Source organism: Pelecanus crispus, chromosome 3, assembly GCF_030463565.1.
Source record: "Pelecanus crispus isolate bPelCri1 chromosome 3, bPelCri1.pri, whole genome shotgun sequence".
Lineage (NCBI taxonomy): Eukaryota > Metazoa > Chordata > Aves > Pelecaniformes > Pelecanidae > Pelecanus > Pelecanus crispus.
In genome coordinates, this window is record NC_134645.1 from 79,905,268 (window position 1) to 79,927,909 (window position 22,642).

The window sequence follows — 22,642 nt, forward strand, 5'->3', positions numbered from 1 at the left end:
TTTGGTTAATCAGGGCTCTGGGAGTTAGACCAAAGAGGCTCTATACTGTGCTGCTCATTTTAGGGAAGAGCAGAGGTAAGAAAAACAATGGCGGCACTAAGGAGTTGAAATTTTTTCCCCTTATAGATGCCTGCATGGATAAACAAGCATTTGTGGTGGGAAGTCACACATCTAGATTACATAGAAAGAGACAACAAACAAAGCTCTTTCTTCATCCTAAAATATGGCAAAGCATAGTGTGTTAACCCTTCCAAAATACTTCAGCCCATGGAAGAGTTTCTCAATGAAATTACTGTTAGTATCCAAACCAGCACGTGTTTCCTGAGTCTCATTCTCAGGAAAAACACTGGGAATTCCCTGAAACATTCAGCCTCGCATAAACATCCAACACAGAAAATTTCAGTCCAAAGCATTCAAATTTGGCAAAGTTACGCAATGAGAATCAGAATCTCCAGAGGAGAAATAGCAGGTGTTTTTAATCTTAGCTGGCACTGCGACCTCTGTTTATATTTGAAGGAGGTTTCCATATCTGAAAGGCTCCTCTCCAAAGCTATTGCAGATATCCTGCCATGACTTAAAATAGCATACGTTTTACAATCAATACAGCAAGCTCATCAACAATTTAATTTCTAAACAAGCAAACACCACCTCTGTTCCTCTGCCTCCTTCCCTGTCTTATGCAATACCCTATTTTCAAACCACTCAGAAAAATCAAGCTATACTATAATTTTGGCAGAAGTATTCCTTGTTCCTTTCACTGTTAAAGGAAAAAAAAACCCTAAAAATTATGCATCTAAAAAGGTCAGTGATTACATATGTGTAATATATCATGGTTTTAGTTTTACCATTTAAGAACACGGCTAGACCGGGAGGCGAGAACAGCTGGTTGCGTGTTGTGCACGCTGTCGCTCTCTGTACAGCCGCCCTTTGGATGACTGCCTGGTCTGTATTTAATGGCTTAAATTAAATGGCTATGAAGAGAGGGCACCTGCTCACAAGATCCATGGCAAATGTTGCTCGACAGGACTGGAGGGGAGCAGCCTCCCAGCACTGTCCTGCTGAGCCTCTCCAGGGACGAATGCAGTCAAATATCAGTCAAAAATGTCCTGCCAACGGGCAAATGCCCTGGAGCCACGAATCCCCGGTATACAACTTCATCCTAGTGATCCTGCAGGCAGGTTCGTTTTCCACAGACGTGTTTTGCTGCTGAAAAAGGTTAATCCGGACAGTCCTGCCCGGCGCTGCTCGTCAGGCATTTGCGGTGTAGCAGGGACTCGTCCTTCGTCGGCCCGCGACGCCGGCAACGCCGGGGCCGTGTCACTGCCACCCGGGCGGCTAGCGCGATTGCTCCAGCACCGTGGCAATCTTAAGGCAGCTTCAGAAACGTTCAGAACATAATTAATTGCTTGCACGAGAAGGAAAAAAAAAAGGCAAAAATCTTCTGCTCGGCACAGCGGGGCCCCACGAGCCTCCTCTGCGGCGCGCCGGGGAAATCTTGGGAGGAAAAAAGTTCGGGGCAGGCGGCGAAGGGCCCGGCCCCGGCCGCGCCAGCCCCCGGCTGCCGGGCCCGCCCGGGAGGGCTGCCAGCGCTGCGGCCGGCCTTTGCCCGGGCACGGCCGGCTCCCGCACCAGCCGAGGGACGCGGCCCCGGGGCCGGGGGGCTGCCGGCAGCCCCTGCGCCTCCCCGGCAGCGCGATCCGACCCCTGCCGCTCCGCTTCCCCGCGCTTCCCGGGAGGGCGACTCTTCCAGGCGGGGCCGGGGGCCTCCTCCTCACCAGGTATGGCCTTCTCCCCACGCTTGCTTTTTTTTTTTTTTTAATTTATTTTCGGACCGTACTTCCAGTCCAAGAGGGGCATGTTGGGTGAGGGAGCCCTTGTGCAGCCGAGGGTCGGGGAAGGCGCCCGCAGGGGTGCGCGGGGACCCCCCGGCGCTGCCCCGGGGGCTCCGCACGGGGCACAAACCAGCTCCTCAAGCGCGGGCAGGGAGGGGATGAGCCCACGCGGGAGCGGGGAGCCGCAGGGTTTGGCCGGGGGTCTGAGGTCCCCGCTGTCCGGAGGGCGCTGAACCTCAGCTTCTCCCTGCCTGCCCCCGTCTCCCCGCACAGAGGGAAGGGGCTCGGCATCCCCGCCCTGCGGGGCGTGGGCAGCGCGGGTGGGTGCTGGGACCCCGGCTGTGACCTCTCGCTCACCCGCCCCACGGCGGGATGGGGGAGAGGATCGGGGGGGGGGAAGTAAAACCCGTGGGTTGGGATAAAAACAGTTTAATAGGACAGCAGAGGAAGAGAAAATAATAATGATGATAAAAGAATATAGAAAGCAAGTGATGCACAATGCAGTTGCTCACCACCCGCCAACCGATGCCCAGCCCAGCCCTGAGCAGCGATCGCTGCCCCACGGCCAACCCCCCCAGTTTCTATACTGAGCATGATGTCATATGGTATGGAATAGCCCTTTGGTCAGTTTGGATCAACTATTCTGGCTGTGCCCCCTCCCAGTTTCTTGTGCGCCTGGCAGAGCATGGGAAGCTGAAAAAGTCCTTGACTAGTGTAAACACTACGTAGCAACAACTAAAACATCAGCGTGTTATCAACACTAGTCTCATACTAAATCCAAACACAGCACTGTGCCAGCTACTAGGAAGAAAATTAACTCTATCCCAGCTGAAAGCAGGACAGTGGGCCTCTCCGGTTTTGAAGAAAAGCAAGAGCATCGGCATGTAGGTGCTGCTGGTGGAGGTTAACGTTGTTGGTACCTTATAGCATGGGTATAACCTGCCTTCCTTTAGGAGGTATTTCCCGTGCATGCATACGCGAACAGCTATCTGAAAGAGGAACTGAGGCCTCCCTGGTAGCCTGAGGTGTCTCTGACGGTGGCTCAGAGACACCTGCTTTCTGGCAGTAATGCTGTATGTGCACCCAGCGTCCCTAGTTCAGCGAAGAGAGCGTCCTCACCTTCCTCCTGCGGCAGGAATGTACAACTCGGAGCAGCCCAAATGACTGAAAAGGGATCGGGCCAGAGTGAAAAGGCCAAAATCAGGGCTCCCTCCTCAGCAAACCCCCAGGAACAGATCGAGCTTCATCAGCGTCTGTAACTGCCTTTAGCAAAGAGACTGGCAAAACCCCTCTCTGGGGTCAGGCGAAGGGAAGCAACACCAAGGGTGCTCGTGAACTGGGGAGGTGAATAAACAAAAAAGTGATCTGCAAAAAAGGGAGAAAGTGCTCCATATTGGGCACGGATGGGGATGGCGGGCGCAGCCGCCCCGGTGCATGAGGACCCCCTCTGAGAGTCCAGAAAGGCTGGAGCCTTTGCTCCCCAGTACCGCAGGCTTCAGGCGATTCAAAAAAATGTTTCAGCGCTTAGATAGGGTGAGAGTTAGTTTTAAAAAAAGCCCACAGCACTTCAAATGTAACAGGGTTTTGTTTTCTTTAGTTACTTCCCGTTGAGCCATTTTCCGGTCAACAGTTCAGTTGGGCTTTTCAAACTGTTCATTTGGGCATGTAAATGTGCTTAGTTTGGTAGGTCAGCCGGGTTGCGACACAAGCTGAGAGCGGCCAGCCTGCCAGGGAAGCACGTTCATGGAATTGGGCCATAAGAGGGAAAGGGGAGGGCGAGGGGCCGTGCCTGTAACGCAAAGATGCCGAAGCTATAGCGTTCGTGCAGCTCTCCCAGCTGAGGGATGCCGGTTTCCCAGGGTCCGTCGCGGACCGAGGGGCAGCCTGGAGGGACCGGGGGCCAAGAGGCTACAGCTGCAGCTGGCAGTGGGTGTGCATGTTCCTGTGCACGTGTGTGCTGGGGACCAGTGTACTTACCTGTACTGATCACTGTATCCACTGCTAGAATGATGTTAAGACTGAGGGTTGGTGGTGATACACAACTTTCTTATGAAGCAAGAAAGAATAAGGAATGGATCCAATTAAACCTGCAGTTCAGACCCCCTTGCATCACATGAGGCTGACACTGTCTCCTCAGCTGTGGGAGTTGGGAGATTAAGTCACATCACAAAATACCTCACTGTTTTTAAAAATAATTCGTTCTGGCCTGGGAGGATCAGGAGGGTGGCAGGGGCACGAAGCCCATGTCAGGCAGCCGGTGTCCTCTTTGCCGGGGAATTGCGGCTCCAGGTGGCTCTGTCTGGCTTCTGTCCCATTCTTCTGACACTAAGAAAGGACAGAGGGCTAAACAGCACCTGACACCCTTCGCCTCCCTCCCCAGCAGTTACTGCAACTGATTTGCCTTTTAAATGCTGATTTTTGCAAAACCCTCAGCACAAGCCAGTCTGAGAGGGAGGGCGAGAAGCGTCACCCCACCACCACCACCACCACTGGCACTAAGCTGGCCTGCCACATCAGCTAAAAATAGTTTCTCCTCCTGTGCCCTGCCAGCAAGGTGCAGGACTCCCAGCCGAGGCAGGCTGCGCTGCCAGGGCAGAGCCACGGGTGAGTCTCGCGCTCACAGCGGGGTCAGTGGCTCTGCAAAGCCCGAGCTGCGCTTGCTCATACGAGCCGAGTGTAGCCTCTGCTTTGCACCCGTTAATTTTTGGCACATTAGCACATGAAGGCTTGACGTGCTCCTGGATTGCTGCAGAAAGCGCTAGAAAAGCGGCATGTTCGATGGGTGCCCATCGTGGCCTTGCGAGCCGTTCCCGCCGGCTCCAGCACCGCCAGCAGCCCCTTTCCACCCTCACTGGTTTCTGCAACATTGGGATCAGTTGATATCAAACCGGCTCATCTGCAAAAATCCCATCCGAATTGGGAAGACCTGTGAAACCTGAACCTCTGCCGAGCCGCAGCTCCCCTTTCTTCCCCGGGGCGGGGAGGTCAGTCAGGAAATTCAATCTCCATCACAGTCCAAGGGCTTCAGCGAACGAGGGCGGTGAGGGGCAACCGAGAGCACATCCCTGGCAGACGCATAGTGTACCCAGAGCATATGTTCCAGCAGGACTGTGGTCGTCCGTGGACTGCTGGGAGGCTCGCTGGGCATGCTGACAGCCACATGCTATTTCCACAGCTGCCAGAAGGTTTGTTAACAAAAATGTGTTTAGTGACCTTCCTCAGAACCAATTTTCCTGACAAAAGTAATTTCAGCGTTATTAAGACTCCCCTAATTTTTTGTTACTCTTTTTTTTTTCCTTTTCTGTGGTTTTTTTTTTTTTTAATAACAATTACCAGTACAAAATATTCTGGAGACTATGGTAGGGAAGCATGCACTGTCCACGCTCTGACCCTCTGCAGGTTCCTGAGGCAGCCTGGGGCCATGGTAGAGCTGAGGAGCACAGCTCTTGTTCAAATCAGGGTTTTTTCAGATTGAGTGTGTGGGTGGCAGTGATGCAGGCCTGCAGTTCTGGTTCAGGGGTCATCTTTACCCCCGCACCAGCTCCTCTTGCCCTGCTGTGTGGGCACTTTTATAGTCAGCTTGTGAAAGATGTAATAATTAACAGGAAGAAACTTAAGCATTGTGCCGAGACGAAGAAGAGGGGTTGTAACAACCCTCGGCTGCCATGCAGAAGGAATGCAATGATGAGCAACAGTGCCTGGTCATCTCTCCCTTCCTACATAATAGGGATGTCAAATTTTAAGTAGTAAAACCTCAGGGGTAAGTGAGAAGCTGTGTGAAGAGTTATAAGCAAGGATCTCATAAATAAACCTGACCTATCCTAATCCGACACAGTCTGTCTTGCCTAAACTTACATCAAAGATGCCAAAAGCCACAGGAAGATGGGAAATCAGCCCGTCCTTATAACTGCAGGCACTGGTTTCCAGAAAAGGTTCTCAGAAAGCAATTAGTGAGGCTGGATTTCTACAGTCAAGGAAGAGCAAGTCCTGTAGGAGAAAGCAAGACTGTAAGGGAGCAAGTCTAAAGGTCCTTATCACTCAGCATCCTCTCCAAGAGTGAATATTGGTAGATACTCCAGGAAAATGTAGGAGCCACAGGCAGAGGAGATTCTCCCCCTCCATCCCCGCTCAGCCTTTGGTAGTAACCCCCAGATGAGCGCCTGAGCCAGCAGGTGCACCCCAACTCGCCTGTTTTTGAAGCCACTGAATGATTTATCACCTCTGAGGTTGTCCAGTTTCTTTCAGGCCCATTTAGATCCTGGCTTCAAGGACTTTGCAAAGCGCACCGAGTTGCATGGTTCAGTTGTGCTTCATGCCTCCGCCGGTGTGCAACCTGTTAGCTGGCCGTGGCCAGGGGCACAGGCTGGCACCTCGCTGGGACGGGCAGCCCAGGTGATTAGCAACCAGGAGCTGTGTGCCACTCACCAGGGCAGGTGCCAAGCTCCGAAACTTGGCCAGGACAAGGGAAAATAGAGACGCTGCACCTCCTGGAGCAGCAATCAGCAGTTGAAGATGCTGAGGAGTGGAGGGGAGCTGCTCCAGGACATAAAGCAGGTTATAAAGCAAGGCAGAGAGAGGCGAATATACAGGCTCTTGGGGCAGTGAGGCTGGCTGGCTCCTGGTGACCACCGTGTGCTGCTGGGAGAGCATGGCACCCTCGGATGGCCACAAATCTGTTTAAGGCAGGTACAGGGGCCAAGGATGGGTCACTAGGGGCACATAATCCCCCAGGGCACAGGTAGCTTCTCTTCCCACACTTTTCCCACCAAGGCGTTGTGGCCCAAACATTTTTTTTTGCCTAAAAGCCAATTTCCCCAGAGCTCCAAAGGCACTTTTGCCCCCAGCATAGTGGAAAACTTGATGGGTGCCTCACTCCCTTGGGTTTTGTTGAAAAAAACGCTTTGCTCGAGATTGCTACAGCCTGAACACCAGTGCTGTGTGTACAGATTGCTCTCTTGCCCTTTGCTCCTGTGCTGAGGATGGGGTAGTGGCTGTTGAAACACTTTTCAAAAATTAGTTGTCATACTAAAGGCTATAAGGATTGTTTTAATCCTCACCTCAGTCTTGGTTCTCTGTGTGCGGCAGTTAGCCTTCGATTAGCTGCCCCAGGGGGTTTATGTTACATCTTGCGTGGGGATTTCATAGCCTGACGAGGGTGTCCGGCAGCGATATTGGTGACATGGGATATGGTATTTCCAAATGCGCGTAGGTGCCTCTCTCCTCTGGCTGTGCACCCCGAAGATGGCAGCACCCAAGGTCGCAGTGGTTGGCGCGGGAGTTATCGGCCTGTCCACAGCACTGTGCATCGTGGAGACTTGCCCCAGCTGCTCCGTGACGGTCCTTTCAGACCAGTTCAGCCCCAACACGACGAGCGACGTCGCAGCCGGGATGCTCATCCCTCACACCTACCCAGGTGCGTGCAACCCGGTGTGGGGTGTTGCCTGTGGCACCGCATGCAGCTGCGTGCCTGGCTGTGCAGCGATGCACAGACGTTCAGGAAGAAAAGTGCCTGCGTTCCCTGTCCTCTCTCCTCCGCACTGGCTTGTACGCTTCTCTTCTTTGCATTTTCCCTCTCTGCATGTTTGGTTTTGTTTACATGCAGGCACACCGATCCACATGCAGAAGCAGTGGTTCAAAGAGACCTTCACTTACCTTTTTGCCATCAGCAACTCAGCTGAGGCATCAGAGGCTGGCATTCACCTGGTCTCCGGGTAAGAACAGCCCCCCAGGGCAGCCTTTGGTATGTGTGTGCCATGTGCTGGAGCGGGCAGAGAGGTTTTTCCTTCCTGGAGTTCAGGCATATTCCCTTCATGGAGTAGCTCTTATGACCATATTGCCAAGAAACTGCATTGCAGGTGCTCAGATACTATTATTTTCAAGCAAAATTCATGCATAAGTGCACGCAGAGAAACCACTCGAGACTGGCCAGCAGCAAATGTCTTTTAATAACTGATGTTTTCCATTCTGTAATCCACCAGTTGCCTGCAGCAGGGGCAGTGTTCGTAGGGATGGGACTGCAGGATCCTCCAGCTTCAGCAACTAGGTATAGGGATGCAGTTGGGGGGTGTGAGTGTTGGGGTGTTTTATGCTGCCCATTATCTACACAGAAATTCACCTCTTGGGAGTGTTGAGGTTGGGCACTCTGTAGCTTTATGGGTACCCAAAAAAATGTGACCAGGTGTGCAAGTGGCCCTATATGAAGGTTCAGCGAGGGCGGCCGCAGCCGTGGTGGGGACACTGTGTGAGGGGACTTTGCACTTCTACAGCTGGAAGTTCATACAGTATAGCTGGGAGAACTCTCGCCACTTTAGTTATCCCAGTGTGTCACCTGCAAGCTCGGCTGTGGCAGCCCCTCTGCCTGTTTGCCAAGGTGGGCATTGCAGTAGCAGGCAGCAATGTTACCCTGTTGCTGTTAACCTTGCAGAGCTGGTAACCCTGATAAGCGGGAACAGGTTCCTGAGCTCGTGCTAAGATCGCTGTGTCATATAACATGACGGAGCAATAGTGACGAAGTCTTGCCACTTTTCCTCTGTGTCCTTTTAGGTGGCAGATCTTTAAAAACACTCCCAAGGAGGAGTTTCCTTTCTGGTCGGATGTCGTCCTGGGATTTCGACCAATGTCTGAAGCAGAACTCCAAAAGTTTCCACAGCACCGATTTGGTCAGGCCTTTACGACACTGAAATGTGACTGTCCACCCTACCTGCTATGGCTGGAGAAAAGGTTGGTTTTGCTGCAGGCTGGGCACGCAGAGAGAAACGCAGGCAGAGGGACTGGGGGTGACCTGGGGACTCCTTGAGAGCCTTAGGTTTGAACAAAACTGGAAAAGGGCTGTTTCTCACTGGGGAAAATGCAGCAAGCTCTTCCTTGAGGAGAAGCACAAGAAATAAATAGCCAATTTTTCCAAAATGTGAAAGGCCCCATTTATGCAATGTCCACTTTCCACCACTGTGGCTGTACAGTGGGGCTTAGAGTGGGAGCGCCTCTGGGCATAGGACCGGCATAGCCACAGGGGCCATGCTTGGCCAGCCAGACCTTGAAGGTACATCGGAACCTGCCATGTCCTAAGAAAACGTGTGGGTGCTCCTTATTTGTCAAACTTCTCAAATATATCTCTCTATTCTTCAAGATATGTCCAACCCCTGGGAGAATAGGCATGTCTGGGAAGGTGTCTTATCTGCGAAGACTTTGCACTTAAGAAGTAGCCAGACCAATTAATCTCAAATTTGGTCAACAAATGGAGTAATTTCTTAATCCAGTCAGGTGAAAAAAGGTCAAATAGCATCATCTTGTAACAAACCTTTTGGAAATGTTTGTCTGCGTAAGATGGGTGATGCACTCACTCTGAGGAGTCGTGGCTTCAGAGTTCATGCCAGGATTGACATGAGAGTTAGAAAATTTGCCAATTTCCAAATTTCCAAGTTTCCCCAAAATATGTGGATTTTGGAGAATCGTAGGAAAGTCAAGATGCAGATCTAAAAAGGTTCTGACACCTGGGATGTGCATTTAATCCATTTAAGTACCCCTAAAGTGAGCAAATAGCTGTCTCTGCTTGAGAGAAAGCGATAGGCTGCAAGTTGATTTGAGGTAAAAAGACATGTACCGACACCATGGTACAAATTGCCAGCTCAGCCGGTTGCTTGGATGCCCTTCATCTCACTGCAAAATGTGAAAGAAGTTTCTTGTTCTAGCAGCCAGCCAAGCTGGGAGTACTCCAGTGGCACCAGTGCCACGTGAGGTCTGTGCCGCATCCTTGGTACACATGCTCTGTCATGTTTCATTGCTTAACTGGATTGGAAATTTCTGCTGAAGCACAACGAAGTTGTTCAAACCATTTAGTATTTGCCACATGATTTCTGCTCTCTCGTTATTCCTGCTATAGCCTTCTTATTTCTCAAAGGATGTAGTCTAGTAAGATGATGAAGCTCCTTTTCTTTCTCTTCTCTCTGGTGATGAGAAATGAGAGCATATTAAACATGTAACTAATTCTCAAACCCCTAGTGACATGAGCAGTATTTATAGACCATTCTCTTGGCAATCCACAAGGAAAATTGGTTTTGTGCCCACCTTGCTGGTCCAAAAACGGCCTTCAGGAACTTTTTCCTGCTTGCTTGCAGGAAATTCAGGATTTTTCAGCAGGAGAACAATTCAGGAGTTTTCAGCAGGTTTTTTTATTGGTGTGGTTTTTATGCCATGATGGCAGAGTCCCAATTACAACACTTATGAGCTCTCCCAGCAATTTGCCCAGCCAGAGCTGCTGCATGAGACCTCCCCTCTTCTTCCCAGCCAGCCTCAGCATCCTGCTGCACCCAAACCCCACAGCACCAGCTGTTCCCTGGATCCTCGGCTCACTCACTGCTTTGTGGGAAACCACTGCCTTTAGAGTGGGGTTGATCACTTTGCCAGCTGCCAGAGTATTGCAAAGGACAGGATTTCCCACTTAGCGCATTGTCGTCACAGACCTGTCTCCTGACTTGCTCATGCTAAAACCCCCGCTAAAGACCCCCAGCAACTGGATCCAGCTGACAGCGTGCAGTGACTCCATCTCACACCAATGTTTTTCCACGGGGAAGGGCTTCAAGCTTCTTGCAAGTTCAGGCTGGAATTTGGCTTGAAATTGAGCTCAAAGATGAACCTCAAGAAGGGGTGAATTTTGCTGAAGAGCAGAGATGGATGTATAGTGCTCTGAGCTGTCCTGGGTGACTCGTGGCTGCTGCTCTAGAAGGGTATGGGTCTCCTGGGGGTCCCGTGCCACATCTGCCCAGCCTGCGGGGACATCTTGGCTACCCCAGGGCTTCACACATGGCACTAGATGACTAAGTGGCTCCTGGTGTCAGCAGGGGTGAGCTGAGAATGAATGTGATGGTGTGTAACAGGCACATTAAAAGGGGTGTGGTATGATAGCGCTGTCACTAGCAGAAGTAAGTTGGGGAATAAATCTGACATTTTTCAGCTTGCTTGAGCTGTTAAAGCTCGGTACAGTTATAGAAATGAATCAATGAGTCCATGAGGACCTGACCATCTGCCTAGGGTCTTATGCCAGACCCTTCTCTAATATTGATGAACTTGCTGTATCTTTTCCAGCCCAAACAAGATAAAAACCAGCTTTGATCAGACCAAATCAGATAAATCGCAAACAGAAACCCCGTGGCATTTTTCTTTGCTTTTTGTCCCATCTGTTGTTTGGTTTTGATTGGTATGTTAAAGGCAATCTATCTCACTTACTTAATGTGCATAATAATTACATGAGGGTTTAGGGGTTTCTTTTCTGCCTCACTTCTGGAGTCTTTTTGCAGGTTGAAAGCAACTGGTGTCCAGATGTACACCAGAAAAGTTGCAGACTTGTGGGAGCTGCACAGCGAATATAACATCGTCGTCAACTGCGCGGGCATTGGAGCCCACCAGCTGGTGGGGGATGAGAAGCTCTTCCCCATCAGGGGACAAGTACTCAAGGTTCATGCTCCTTGGGTGAAAAACTTCATTCGGGATGGGGATGGCTTAACTTACATCTACCCGGGGATACATAGAGTAACCCTAGGGGGAACCAGGGAAAAAGAAAGCTGGAATCTCTCCCCTGACCCTGGCACTACCAAAGACATCTTTGACAGATGCTGCTCCCTCGAGCCCTCACTGCGGGGAGCTCAGGATATCAAGGTGAAGGTGGGCCTGAGGCCATCCAGGCAGTGCGTGAGATTGCAGAGAGAGGTCTTGAGCCAAGAAGGAGTCAAGCTCCTGGTGGTCCACAACTATGGGCACGGGGCAGGTGGCTTTTCGGTGCACAGGGGCACAGCCAAAGAGGCTGCTCACCTGGTGAGACAGTGCATTGCTGCCCTGCAAGGCTCCTCATCAAGGGCCAAGCTTTGAATCCCAGAGGCTCCTTTTCCATTTACAACAGGCTAGTGTTGCATCTCCTAGTAGCAGCTTTGGACTTTTACTCCATTACTGAATAGAGGGAACCTAAGACAACAGCTTGTGCCATTGCAGATACTCTGTGGTATCTCACCTGGCTTCCAGCTGCCACCTTGGAAAGGCATGATGGGTTGATCCAAGTGTTAGTCCAGCTGTCCTTCTCCTCCATCTGGCATTGTTTCTGCCCTGGACATTTCTCCTGGGCTCATGTTAAGGTGAAGGCAAGATATGTAAATATTCTTCACATAACAGGGATCAGATTGCTGCAATATAATATAAATAACATCAATTTAGCATTTCTTCATCTGTATCTAAAGGGTATTGGATGCACTAGGTTCAGATTCAGTAAAAACTAGTTCTCTCCTGTTGTGCCAACTCTAATCTAGTATTGCCCTTGCTCCTGCTATCTTGCTAACAAACTTTATCATTTTCCATATGATTTACAAGGAAAAGAAAACCCTACACAGTGCTGCATTACAGTGCTCCAGGTCAGCTCTTACAGAAAGCAATGTCAGGTCACTGTCATGAACAGTGACCGGGCAAGTGTGATTTTAAGAGCAGGTCTGTGACACTGATCACTGCATTTGCTCATATTACACCTCAGGGAACTTAACACAAAGTTTCTGTGAGAGGAGGTTGCACCATATGAGCTACAGTTTTGTGAATCTTTCCTCACAGTTGTTTGCAAATCTCTTTTTTTTCTCCAAGCTGATTTTGCTCTCAGACACAGACAATTTTTCCCCCTAATAGCAGCATTGGCATGGCCCGTGTTCTACAGAAGAGGATTTTTCAGGGTGGGCTTGGGAGTGCAAGCATCTCTTTTCTACTTTGCATCAGCACTGGCTGCTTTCCGTGCAACAGCTGATACGAATAAATCAGTGACAAACCAATGAGGATCTTAACACCAGCTTCAGTTTCATAAAAGAGAGAAGAGCCATTTAAGACTAGATGAACACCCTAAAGACCAATTTGACTGTAACTGGACGTGAGCGAGCTCCTCTGCCGTAAGGAAGCTGAGCCACCAGAACCCAGACCCTCACTCCATGGCAGAGGCTGAGCTGGGCTTTATACTCCCCTCAGCAGTTCAAGCCCATTGATGTGGCTGAAGGTAGTCACTCCCCAAAACTGGAGATTACTGTCAAAGTACAGGTCTGACCGAACCACTCACTAGATCTTAAATGGCTCATTCCAGAGTGTTAGCATCCACTTTTGGCTAGTTTTTTTGTCCTTATAGTCACAAACCAAATCAAAATCTTTCAAGAATTCACATGATTAAAATGAACTCATAAATAAAGTTCTAATAATGGAGCAAAAGTCACTTCTATGGTGTTTCCTTTCATAGACAAAGGGTTTTCTTTCATTTGGGATGGCCTGACAGGGCCAAGAAAGGCCACCTTCAGACATGGCTTCCAACTCCTGCTGTTCTCAGGGGGGATGAGGACAGTTATCCTTCACAAGGGACAGCTGTCAGAAGAAACATCACCAAATTAAATTATAGGTCAATAAGCACCTGGGATCAGCCTAAGCCAGCCCTGCCTTCAGCAGCCTTGCCCTCTTCTCAGCTCTGAAGGCTAATTTTGCATCTCCCCCCGCCCTTGTCCTTTCCAGCAGCACGAGAGGGCAGAGCTGCTGCTTTTGACAGCAGTGTTGGTGCAGGGCTTGTCAAACTGCAGCCTTGTCCTCAGCTAACACGGAACATAAAAATACACGGAAAAAGAACATGAGAATGGGCTATTTTTTCTTCATCTTGATTTTAATCTTAAAAAGTAACAAAAAGTGTAGCTTATCCAGGAGCAAGGAACACTACTAATGCTAATGGGGTGTTCATAGTCCCATGAGAAACCAGAGCTCGGGTGGTGCACTTCTGCTCTGCAGGGTGGCAGGGTTTCTTCTAATTTACTTCTAAAAGTTGTCTGGTTGATAAAAAGGTCAAAATAGGTTCAGCTGCAAGGCCCATCAGTCTGGTGTCCTAGCTCTGGCCGTGGCCAGCAGAGAGGGCCACTTCTAGCCATTCCTGGCCTAGAGGCTTCCTCAGCTGAGGGGCAGCGTAGTGTTTCATGGCCCTCAGAGGATGTATCTTCCACACATTTGTCGATTTGCTTCTGAAACCATGTATGGTGCTTTTGTAGTCCCCGACATCTTGTGACAATAGGTTCTATAAAGGGAGATGCTTCTTTGCCCAGGAGCAGAGCTTCTTGCCTTCATCTTTGTCTTGAACCTGGAAACATCATTTGATGCCCTTTCCTGTATCTTATGAGAAATGGTGACTAGTTATTCTCCATGACCCTTCTTGAGTTTATAAAGCTGCACCATACTCCTCCTCGGACTCTTCTTTCCCACCTTGAAGAATCTCGGTTTATGTGGCTGCTACCCACATAAAGCCATCCCATATATTTGGTCTTCCTTGCTGCCCATCTTTATACCTTTTCTCGCTCTAACATACCCTTTTTGAGATGGAGGGACCATAACTGCACAGAGTAGTCATGATAGCGGATGAACCTTGTATTTAATTGATGACATCTCTCTTCCCTTCCTAATAATTTCTTATATTAAATTGCTTTATAGTCACTAACAAGCTTTTAACTGACATTTGAATAGAACTACCTAATTCCAAGATATCTGTCCTGAATGGTACTAGCTGGATCTGAGGCCATTGCCGAAGCTGGGTAGCGAGGGGGTCTTCCTACCAACTCAGCTATATGTTTTTCTCTACTGTTATCCACACAGCATTTCACCTGCCATTACTTTGCCCAGGCTCATGAGAGGGTTTTGGCAGCTCCTTGCAGGCAGTTTGCAATTTACTACCTTGAATAAGCTGATACCACCAGCAGACCGAGCCAGTTCACCATTTGTCTGCCTGCCCGATGCGTATGTGGCTTAGCACTGGCCCTACCACAGATCCCTCGAAGATGTCATCAGTGACTTCTCTCCAATGTGAAAAAGGGATGATTTATTGTTACCTTGTCTCTCTATCCTATGTGCGGTTGCTGACTCATGAGAGGATCTTCCCTCTTATCCCATGCCAGATTAGCTTCTTTATGAATCCTTGGTGACAGACATTATTAAAAGCTTTCCAGGAGCTGAGCAGATCATACTGAGCGGATCACCCTAGTCTACAGCCTCACTGTTTCCTCTGAAGCTGTAAGAGGGTGGGGAAGCACAGCTTCATAGCTCCTTACCGCAAAGCTCTGCCGATTCTTCCCTCTTCGTCCGCATCTGTCCTTGCAACTATTCTGTTACCATGGCTTTTACCATTTGCCTGCTATGGGTGTCAGATTTAGTGGTTTGCATTTCCCTAGATCCCTCGCAGCACTTAAAACAGTGTCACGTGCCATCTTTTTTCTTTGGCTGTTTTAAGTAAAAGATTATACACCAGTCCTAATAGTGCAACCATTTCCCATTAGCGTTCCTTAAAAACTCACAAGCGAGTAACACCTGCTTCTCATTAATTTGTTACTATCCTTTGCATCTATTTGTTCTAAAACCTCATCTAATGGCCCTTCAATCTGAGGCAGCTTCTCTGCATTATCCCTTTAACAAATAGCTCTGCCGTGGGAATTTCACTAAGCTTTTCTGTGCTGAATGCAGATACAAGTAGTCTGTTTAGCTGTTGTGTTAGGGCTTGTTTTCTCTCAAACTTCTTTGCCACCCCGATCGTCCACTGACTGCATGCCCCTGTCTCCTGCAGACCCTCCAGCAGGCTCCTTGCTCCTGCTGGGGTAGAGGAAGCTTTTTGTCTATTAGCAAGTTATCTCCTAAAAATCTTTTTTAGTCTGCCTTTCTGTTTCTGCTTTTAATTTGACTGAGTTTGTGTCCTTTTCCATTTCCTCATTTGGACGGGACCTATTTCAGTTCTTTCCCATGTAATTTTTATCATGCTATTACAATGAGCCAGTAATGATCTTTCTTCTGGGAAGTCTCTGATATTTCAATACCCTTATATAAAAATCAAGCATTTTAGTCCCGTATCTTATTTTTAGACTTACAGCAAATAGAAACAAGCATACACTCAGCCTGATTGCTCCAGCTCCTATGCCCTGTTGAAAGGGGCTTTATTTGTCCGGATTGCACCTTGCCATTTTGTGCTTACTTGTGGTTATAAAGATGTCAAAATGGCACCTTTAAGGACATGCCATCATGAACCCCTGCTCCTCTCTGCCTGCTCCCTTCCCCCCAGCCTCTAGCTTGAAATTCCTTTTTAAATCTTACTCTTTCCTGCAGGGGCTTTCTTCCCTGCTAAGGTCATGCCACAGAAAGGCTGAGCATCCTACTCAGGAGCCGCAGATTTTTGTTCCAGAAACTTCCAATTTGCCAAGAAGATGTCCTAATATTTTGGGAATAACTGCACATCCCCCCCCCCCCCCTCCCCCCTCATTTTTCTCCCTAGGCATGGAAAATTTGAATAGTCTAAAATATATCCATAGATACATAGTGATGCTGCCCTGTGCCAACTATACACCTACCCACAAAGTGGAGCCACAATGTTTTGATGCCTGCAAGCCGGCTTGTTAACACTGACCACTTGGATTTTAGGCAGCTGAATTCTGTTAAGAAGAGTCCTTTCTTGCTTCAGCTTCCCAGCCTTGGGTGTCAGTCTCTTGCAATATCTCATCAGCCATCCCCGAGTTTCTGCTCCTCACCCAAGAGCCCTGCCAGGGGCTGAAGCAAAGATGTGACCTGTGTTAACTCTCCAGCTCCAGCTGAAGCTGAGCCGGCAGCTGAGGAATTTGCAAAATTCCATTTTAATCCTAAATCTGTCCATGCTGTTGCGTCAGCTCCATAGTCTTCATCTGGAAACGCAGAGCAAGTGTCAGGGAAATACTTGCACATGGGAGAGGGTTAACAGTGGAAGGTCCTTAACCCTCCATGACTTTCCACCCTGATGAAAGGCGCCCTTAAAGAAAGACTTAGCTGTCACCTGTGCAAAGCGTTTTATCCTTGTGCCGTTCCTTAAGCCCATGAGTGTCCAGACAAAAGTAAACTGGACCACACTTGAGTATTTCCTTCCTATCCGCACTTTCTGATATACATTGAATAGACGCTCCTGGCAGATGGCAACTGATCTGTCATGCTCACAGGGAACTTCAAAGGCGTAATTATGGCATAGAAAGGGAACGATTATATTTTGAGACATTTCTATCAATCCTTGCGATTGCAGACAGCAGATGGGCTATATGATGGATTTTAGAGCTTGAGCACAAAATAATAGTTTTCTGCAACAGGGAATTTTGTTGATTTTCTTCACAGAAACAATGCCATAAAGACATATTGTCTCGATACAGGCTTTTGCCTATATTTAAAGCAAATTTGCCAAATTTCTGAAAAATACAGGAGAATTGGCATTCACCATTCATTACAATTCTTTTCCAGTCGATTACTATTTGAGATAAATTTCAGTGTGATACATTCAAATTCATTAGGAATAAATGTAGTAATTAGGGAGAACATCATGGCCTGGACCAAGATTTGTATTGTTTCACAGCTATCAAATAATCGTGTATGTTGTACGACGCTTTATTTTTATCCTGCTCTATTCCCTGTTTTCCACGAGAGGGAGATGTTGGATCAAGCAGTTACTGAAAGAAACCCCCACACTCCATCTCAAAGAGCCAATGCAGTGATGCTGAACTCAGTGGAGATGTGGGTGCTCGTCGGGCTCCCACATACCGAGAAGGCTTGGAGGACTTGGGTCCTGCAACAGGGCTTAAGAAATAATCGTGAATCAGTTAGGGCCATAAAATGTCATGGGGAGAGCTTAAAAGAAGTACGTTGAGGAAACAGATATGTGAAGGGAGCAGCATACCAGAAGCTGTTGTTAATAAAACTAAGGGATTATAATCCTAGACAAAGCCGTTGCTATAGCAGCGTGTCCCAGAGCTTTTCCCCAACCAAAGGGCTGGATGGAGGGGAAACCACTGTTTTGGGTAGCCAAGTGTCCTCGGTTCCTCATGTTGCGGGGACTTGGGGTCCCCCAGCCCCTCAAGCTGTCCCTGGGCTCGACCTCCGGTGGGGGGGTCCTGCCTGGCCTGGCTCCCGGCGAGCCCACACACTGCTCTGGGTGCTCAGGTACTAGAAACTATCGCTGGTTTAAGGCTGATCTGAAATGGTCTGTTTTCTTTCTGCAAATTTTCCCCCCATGTGTCTTTTTTTCTCAGTGAAGAAGTCCAGGTTACATATTTTGGAGAAGGAGAAGCAGACATGAGTCAAAAGTCAGCCTTATGAGGAAAGGGAGGGGCTGGGGAGAAAAGAAAGTGGAAAGAAACTTTTCTGAAAGTGAACAACTTCATAGAACTGGTATTTCCAAACGTAAAAGAAGTTTCAAGGGAATATTTTTCCTGTGTTTTGTTTTTCTGCTTTGAGACTGTCTCACACCAGTGACAGCAGCCAGCACTAGGAGAGCACTGTCCCACATTGCTTTCCTCCGTTCCTGTTCATGCCTGTTACCTACCACGGGGACAATACATTTCTCACATTGTAAGAGGCGTGCACCATGCGCATCACGTGCTGTGCTCCTGTCACTGTCACCTCTCCTGCCTTTTTATTCAACTTCTGCAAAGTCTCAGACGATATCCAAGCCTTACATCAGCCTTTCCTTACATTTATGAGCCAAACAGAGGAGGGGAGGCTTGTTTATTTTCTGTGTCACCAGAGAATTAAGCAACCGAGCCAGGTGTCGGTGTTTCTGAAGCACCTGCATGTGCACCTCCAGTCAGCATTTTGGCTAAAGTGAAGGGCTGGAAAACAACCCTTCCCTCAGGGAATGCACTAGAGCCACGGAGGGAGCCACACGCTTGCTTTCCTCCTCGCCAAATGAGTGCAGGGTTGGGTTTCAAGGAGATGAAGCCTCTCCTCCCCGCATGCCTTGCCGCCTGGTGAGCTGAGTCGTCTCCTGGTCGGTGGGACAGCTGGTCTCCTTGGGGCATTCAAGGAACTGGGTTTGGGCTTCTCACATCCCATATCACTGAGACAGTGGCTACAAGAAGAGCACAGGTGTGCTTTGAACAAAAAAGCTCCTTTCGATTTTTGAAAGGAAGGGGCTGAGGCACTGAGGACCTGAAGTCTAGGCAAAGACTCCAAGAAACAACCCGCTTCTCCACAGAGATAAAGTGTAAGTTAAAGACCTTGGAGAAGCACTGGCTACCCTGCTTCTGAAAATCCCTCCATAAGCCTTGGTGGGCAAGGTCTGCGCCTTTTTTCCGTGCGGTGAATGTATCTGCACAGTGTCAGCACTCCAGGAATAATCACAGGGCAAATTGCCACAGAGATTTGCAGGAGGATAATTGCCTCAAACAGAAGGATAAATAGCTTTTTCTGGCATTTAATGGGCCTCTTAAGTGAACGGCAATAAACTCTATGCGAACAGATGTTTTCCCTCTTTTTTGTCCTTTTGCATCTCATCCATAATTATGCACTAAAATGTTCTTGTCTGGGTTGCTGAGAGCAATCTTGCTGCTGTTTGTCTTCGCAGTGTAAGACTGAGCACTTCAGCACAAAGACTGAGCAGAAAGCCCTCGATTCCTAAAGGCTCCTGTCGCTGTACATCAGTGATCGTCGTCTCTCCTTCATGTTAAGCCTGAGGGAGGAGCAAGAAGTTAGTGGGAAAATTTGCCTCTTCCAGCCGCTGCTCTGCAGGTCCCAGTGCTGGGGTCTCTCCCTGCCTGCGCCGGTGCCCTGGGCTCCAGCCAGGGAGGTTCCTTGGCTCGCCTGGCTTTGGGCATTGACCCAGCTATAGGTCAGAGTAGTTGCTTCTCCTTTGCCTTGTGGGGGACTAAGTGTCCTCTGAGACAGTCCTCCCCACTCTATGTCACCTCTGCTACGCTGACCGGACTGCGGGGAGACGGCAGGGCAGGCTTTCCGCTCCAGCCGCTGGCTTTGCCTCCAGCCTTGCCACCAGGACAGTAGCAGGCACCACACAAGCTCTGCAAAGAGCCTTTATGCTTTCAGGAGCATGTACTTTACCGCCTGACAGAGTACAGAGAAATGACCTTGTTCCTGAAGAAATTCAGTGCATTCTGGCAAAGGGATCTCCTCCTAACAAGGAGCCTGCAAGCGAGACAGGAGCTGGGGCACAACCGCAAGCATTAGCCTGGCCGAGTGTTCATTGCCTGGAGTGATGCCTGTAGAGGTGCCTGCATCTTCACAAACCAACTTTGTCCTTCCCAGAGCATCTTCAAAGCGTCTGGTTGGCCTCTGCTTTCCATGTCCATTGTCCATGGCTGAGGATGGAGGCAGACACGCTGTGGGAAGACACACGCCAAAAGGATGGCCCCTGCGGTAACGCCTAACCTATATACAAACTCTCGGCTGAGGAGGTTATTCCACTTTGAATCGATACCAATATCTCTGCATCACTGATGCTGCTCTACATGGCATTGAGGGCAAGCTGCCTTGAACAGAGCCTGCGGGAAGGGCACTGAGTTTTATCCTCACCGTCTGGTCCTGGCCAGGCTGCTTAGCTGCAGGGGAGCTGTGGCATCTTTTCTGCTGAGGGCAAGGCCATTTCTCTCCTCCTCTTTAGGATTTTGTTTAAGACATTTAAAATGCAACCAGCTGGAGGAGAGGATTGGCTGACCACATGGCCATAGTTCAGAAAAGCAACTTTTTTGTTACGGGTAAAGACAGTGATACTGAGTTTAGTGTCCTGCAAAAATGGGGTGCTTTTCAGACACGTGGGTGAGACCTTTACTAAAGGTGGATGCTTATTATTAAATTGGCCTGCATACTGGACCAGGACATTTTTGCACACCTCCTATCCTACAAAAGCTGCTTTTCACCCATCAGGTCCATCAAGGATGCTGCCAGCCACTCCCAGCTTTTATTTTATCCTGTGACCTTTAATGAGGCATAAATTGTATAGACACATGCCAGTGTACCAAACAACATTGCAAGAGAGACTGTAGAAAAAATGCACAGTGCATTAATGATGGGTCTTAATTTGTTTGTGAAACTGCTACCTGGAACATGCTGCTGCTGTTCTCCCTAGCAGCCCCGGTGCTCTGGCTTGCGTCTCTCGTCCCCTTGAAGAGCCCTTTTCCCTGAGTGCTTGCAGATGAAAGTCTCTCTCAGTGATCAAATTGTGACATCTGCTCGATCACTGCAGTGCCATTGCCATCCCCTGTATAAATACTTTGGCATTTGTACTGTACTATGTAAACCCATTAAAAACATGTAATAAAAAGGCTTATATAACTTCTTAAAGCCATAATTACTACTCCAGCTGTGGTGTTTTGTAGAATTCTGAGCATTATAAATTAATCCCTTGCCAAATTACATTTTTTAATGAACGATATTCATCCTTGAACTTAGAAGTATAAAAATGCCAGTAAAATTGATTGCATCCCCAAAAAAGGAGAAAGCTGAGCCCGGAGTAACACCAAGGTAATCTCTAAAACATACAGGAAATAGGATTTTTTAACAGAAACTCAGGATAATTTTTAAGCAAAGCTGGACATCTGTCTGGGATTACAGTATAGATACAGGGGAAATACAGACAACAAACTAATATCGCAAAAATCTTTGTGCAATAGTACGTGAACTGCATATAAGCTATCGCTGCTTAATTCCTGTAAACTGGAAGGTGTTTTTTAAAAAATGGGGATACATGTTTTCAATTTTTATACTAGTATCTGTTCAATAAAATTGCCAGCCCTTACTTTAAAAAGCAGGCAGAATTTTGCTTGTTCAGAGCGATGAGACAATTTAGTAAAAGGCAGACCATAAAACCACTGTTGTTCCTCTGCAGAAGTGAAACACAGCTGCTGGAGGCAATAGTTGCATTTGTAGATACCACAAAGATTAGGGTTAAATAAAGAAAGGTAAGGCCCAGGGACAGCAGAGAGCTGCAGAGCGACTTCTACTGAAGGGCCATCTCATTCCTCTTCTCATCCCTGCAGTGAATGTAGGTACACAGGTACAGGTATGTGTGCGTGCAAATGCACAAGAGTGTGGCTCAGAGGTAAATTTTAATCTATAATCCTCTCTCCAGGCCATTAATTACCAACTATCTCTTTCATCAAATTCAGAGCACACAGCTAGGCTGTGGTGTTTGAATCTCTCCGTAGCTGGAGGGAAAAGAGAGCTTCTGCCCGTGCCTTGCGCTGAGCTGCGGAACAGCAAGATCAATCTTGTGTTAAGCTGCCTAAATAGTCCACGAGCTTGAGGAGAGCTAACGGGAGACTGCATGAACATTTTTTTTTTTTTTTAGCTGTTATCTTCAAACCTACCAGTGGCGAGCTGAGAAGTGGTTTTAATGATCCACGCAGCTGAGCGTTCTCCTTGACAGCTGTTCAGCCACGTCCTTCTCAGCAGCGGCAAGTGGATAATAGACCACTGCGGCCAATTTACTTCTCCGTTGCCTAACATCTAAGAGATAACAGAAAGAGATTCTTTCTCGGAGTTTTCAGTGGGATTTAAGGCATGGGAAGGAGTAAAGGCTGTACCTCCCTTGCAGAGCTGCTGGCTGCGTGCAGGCTCCAGGGAGGTCTGTCACTCGGTGCATAGAGAAATACTTGCAGGATTTCCAGTTGCAGTTTTAAGGAACAGAAGTGAGACCGGGCTTGTGCCGAAGCCATCACTGAGAAGTCACCCGGGGAGCTATAAAAATTTCATCCCATGTTCCTCAGGGCTATGGCAGAGCTTTGGCCCGTAAACGTGCAAGGCAACAGAACAGGCCTGGACCAAAGCTCTGACTCCTGCAGACTTGGGATCGGAGGCACCTCCACCTTCTGCAGGGAAGGACACGCCGTGCAGCCACTTCTAAAATGCCCTTGTGAAAGTTTCTACACAACACCTCTTTGTTTTCATGTGCACGGACCAGCGTCGCTCTGGTTTTCGAAGCATTAGCCAGGAGTGTAGGAGGGAGGAGAGGGAAAAAAAGTCTTCCTTCGCTCTGTCCTGTAGCTTTT

The 22,642-nt window shown here is 48.6% G+C and overlaps 1 protein-coding gene across 1 annotated transcript; it reads left to right on the top strand.

The window, feature by feature from the left end:
* The first annotated feature begins 7,073 nt into the window (after nucleotides 1-7,073).
* DDO (D-aspartate oxidase) lies at nucleotides 7,074-11,693 on the top strand. Its single transcript, XM_009493840.2, has 4 exons — nucleotides 7,074-7,245; nucleotides 7,435-7,543; nucleotides 8,376-8,552; nucleotides 11,126-11,693. Exons 1-4 carry the CDS (start codon nucleotides 7,074-7,076, stop codon nucleotides 11,691-11,693), a joined length of 1,026 nt encoding a protein of 341 aa, XP_009492115.1.
* The last annotated feature ends 10,949 nt before the right edge of the window (nucleotides 11,694-22,642 follow it).

What these genes read in the sequence shown, in the direction of transcription:
- DDO (XM_009493840.2), top strand. Translation starts at nt 7,074, where the DNA reads ATGGCAGCACCCAAGGTCGCAGTGGTTGGCGCGGGAGTTATCGGCCTG. An exon ending in GGCATTCACCTGGTCTCCGG is followed by an intron (nt 7,544 to 8,375) that starts GTAAGAACAGCC and finishes GTGTCCTTTTAG; the next exon opens with GTGGCAGATCTTTAAAAACA. An exon ending in CTGCTATGGCTGGAGAAAAG is followed by an intron (nt 8,553 to 11,125) that starts GTTGGTTTTGCT and finishes GTCTTTTTGCAG; the next exon opens with GTTGAAAGCAACTGGTGTCC.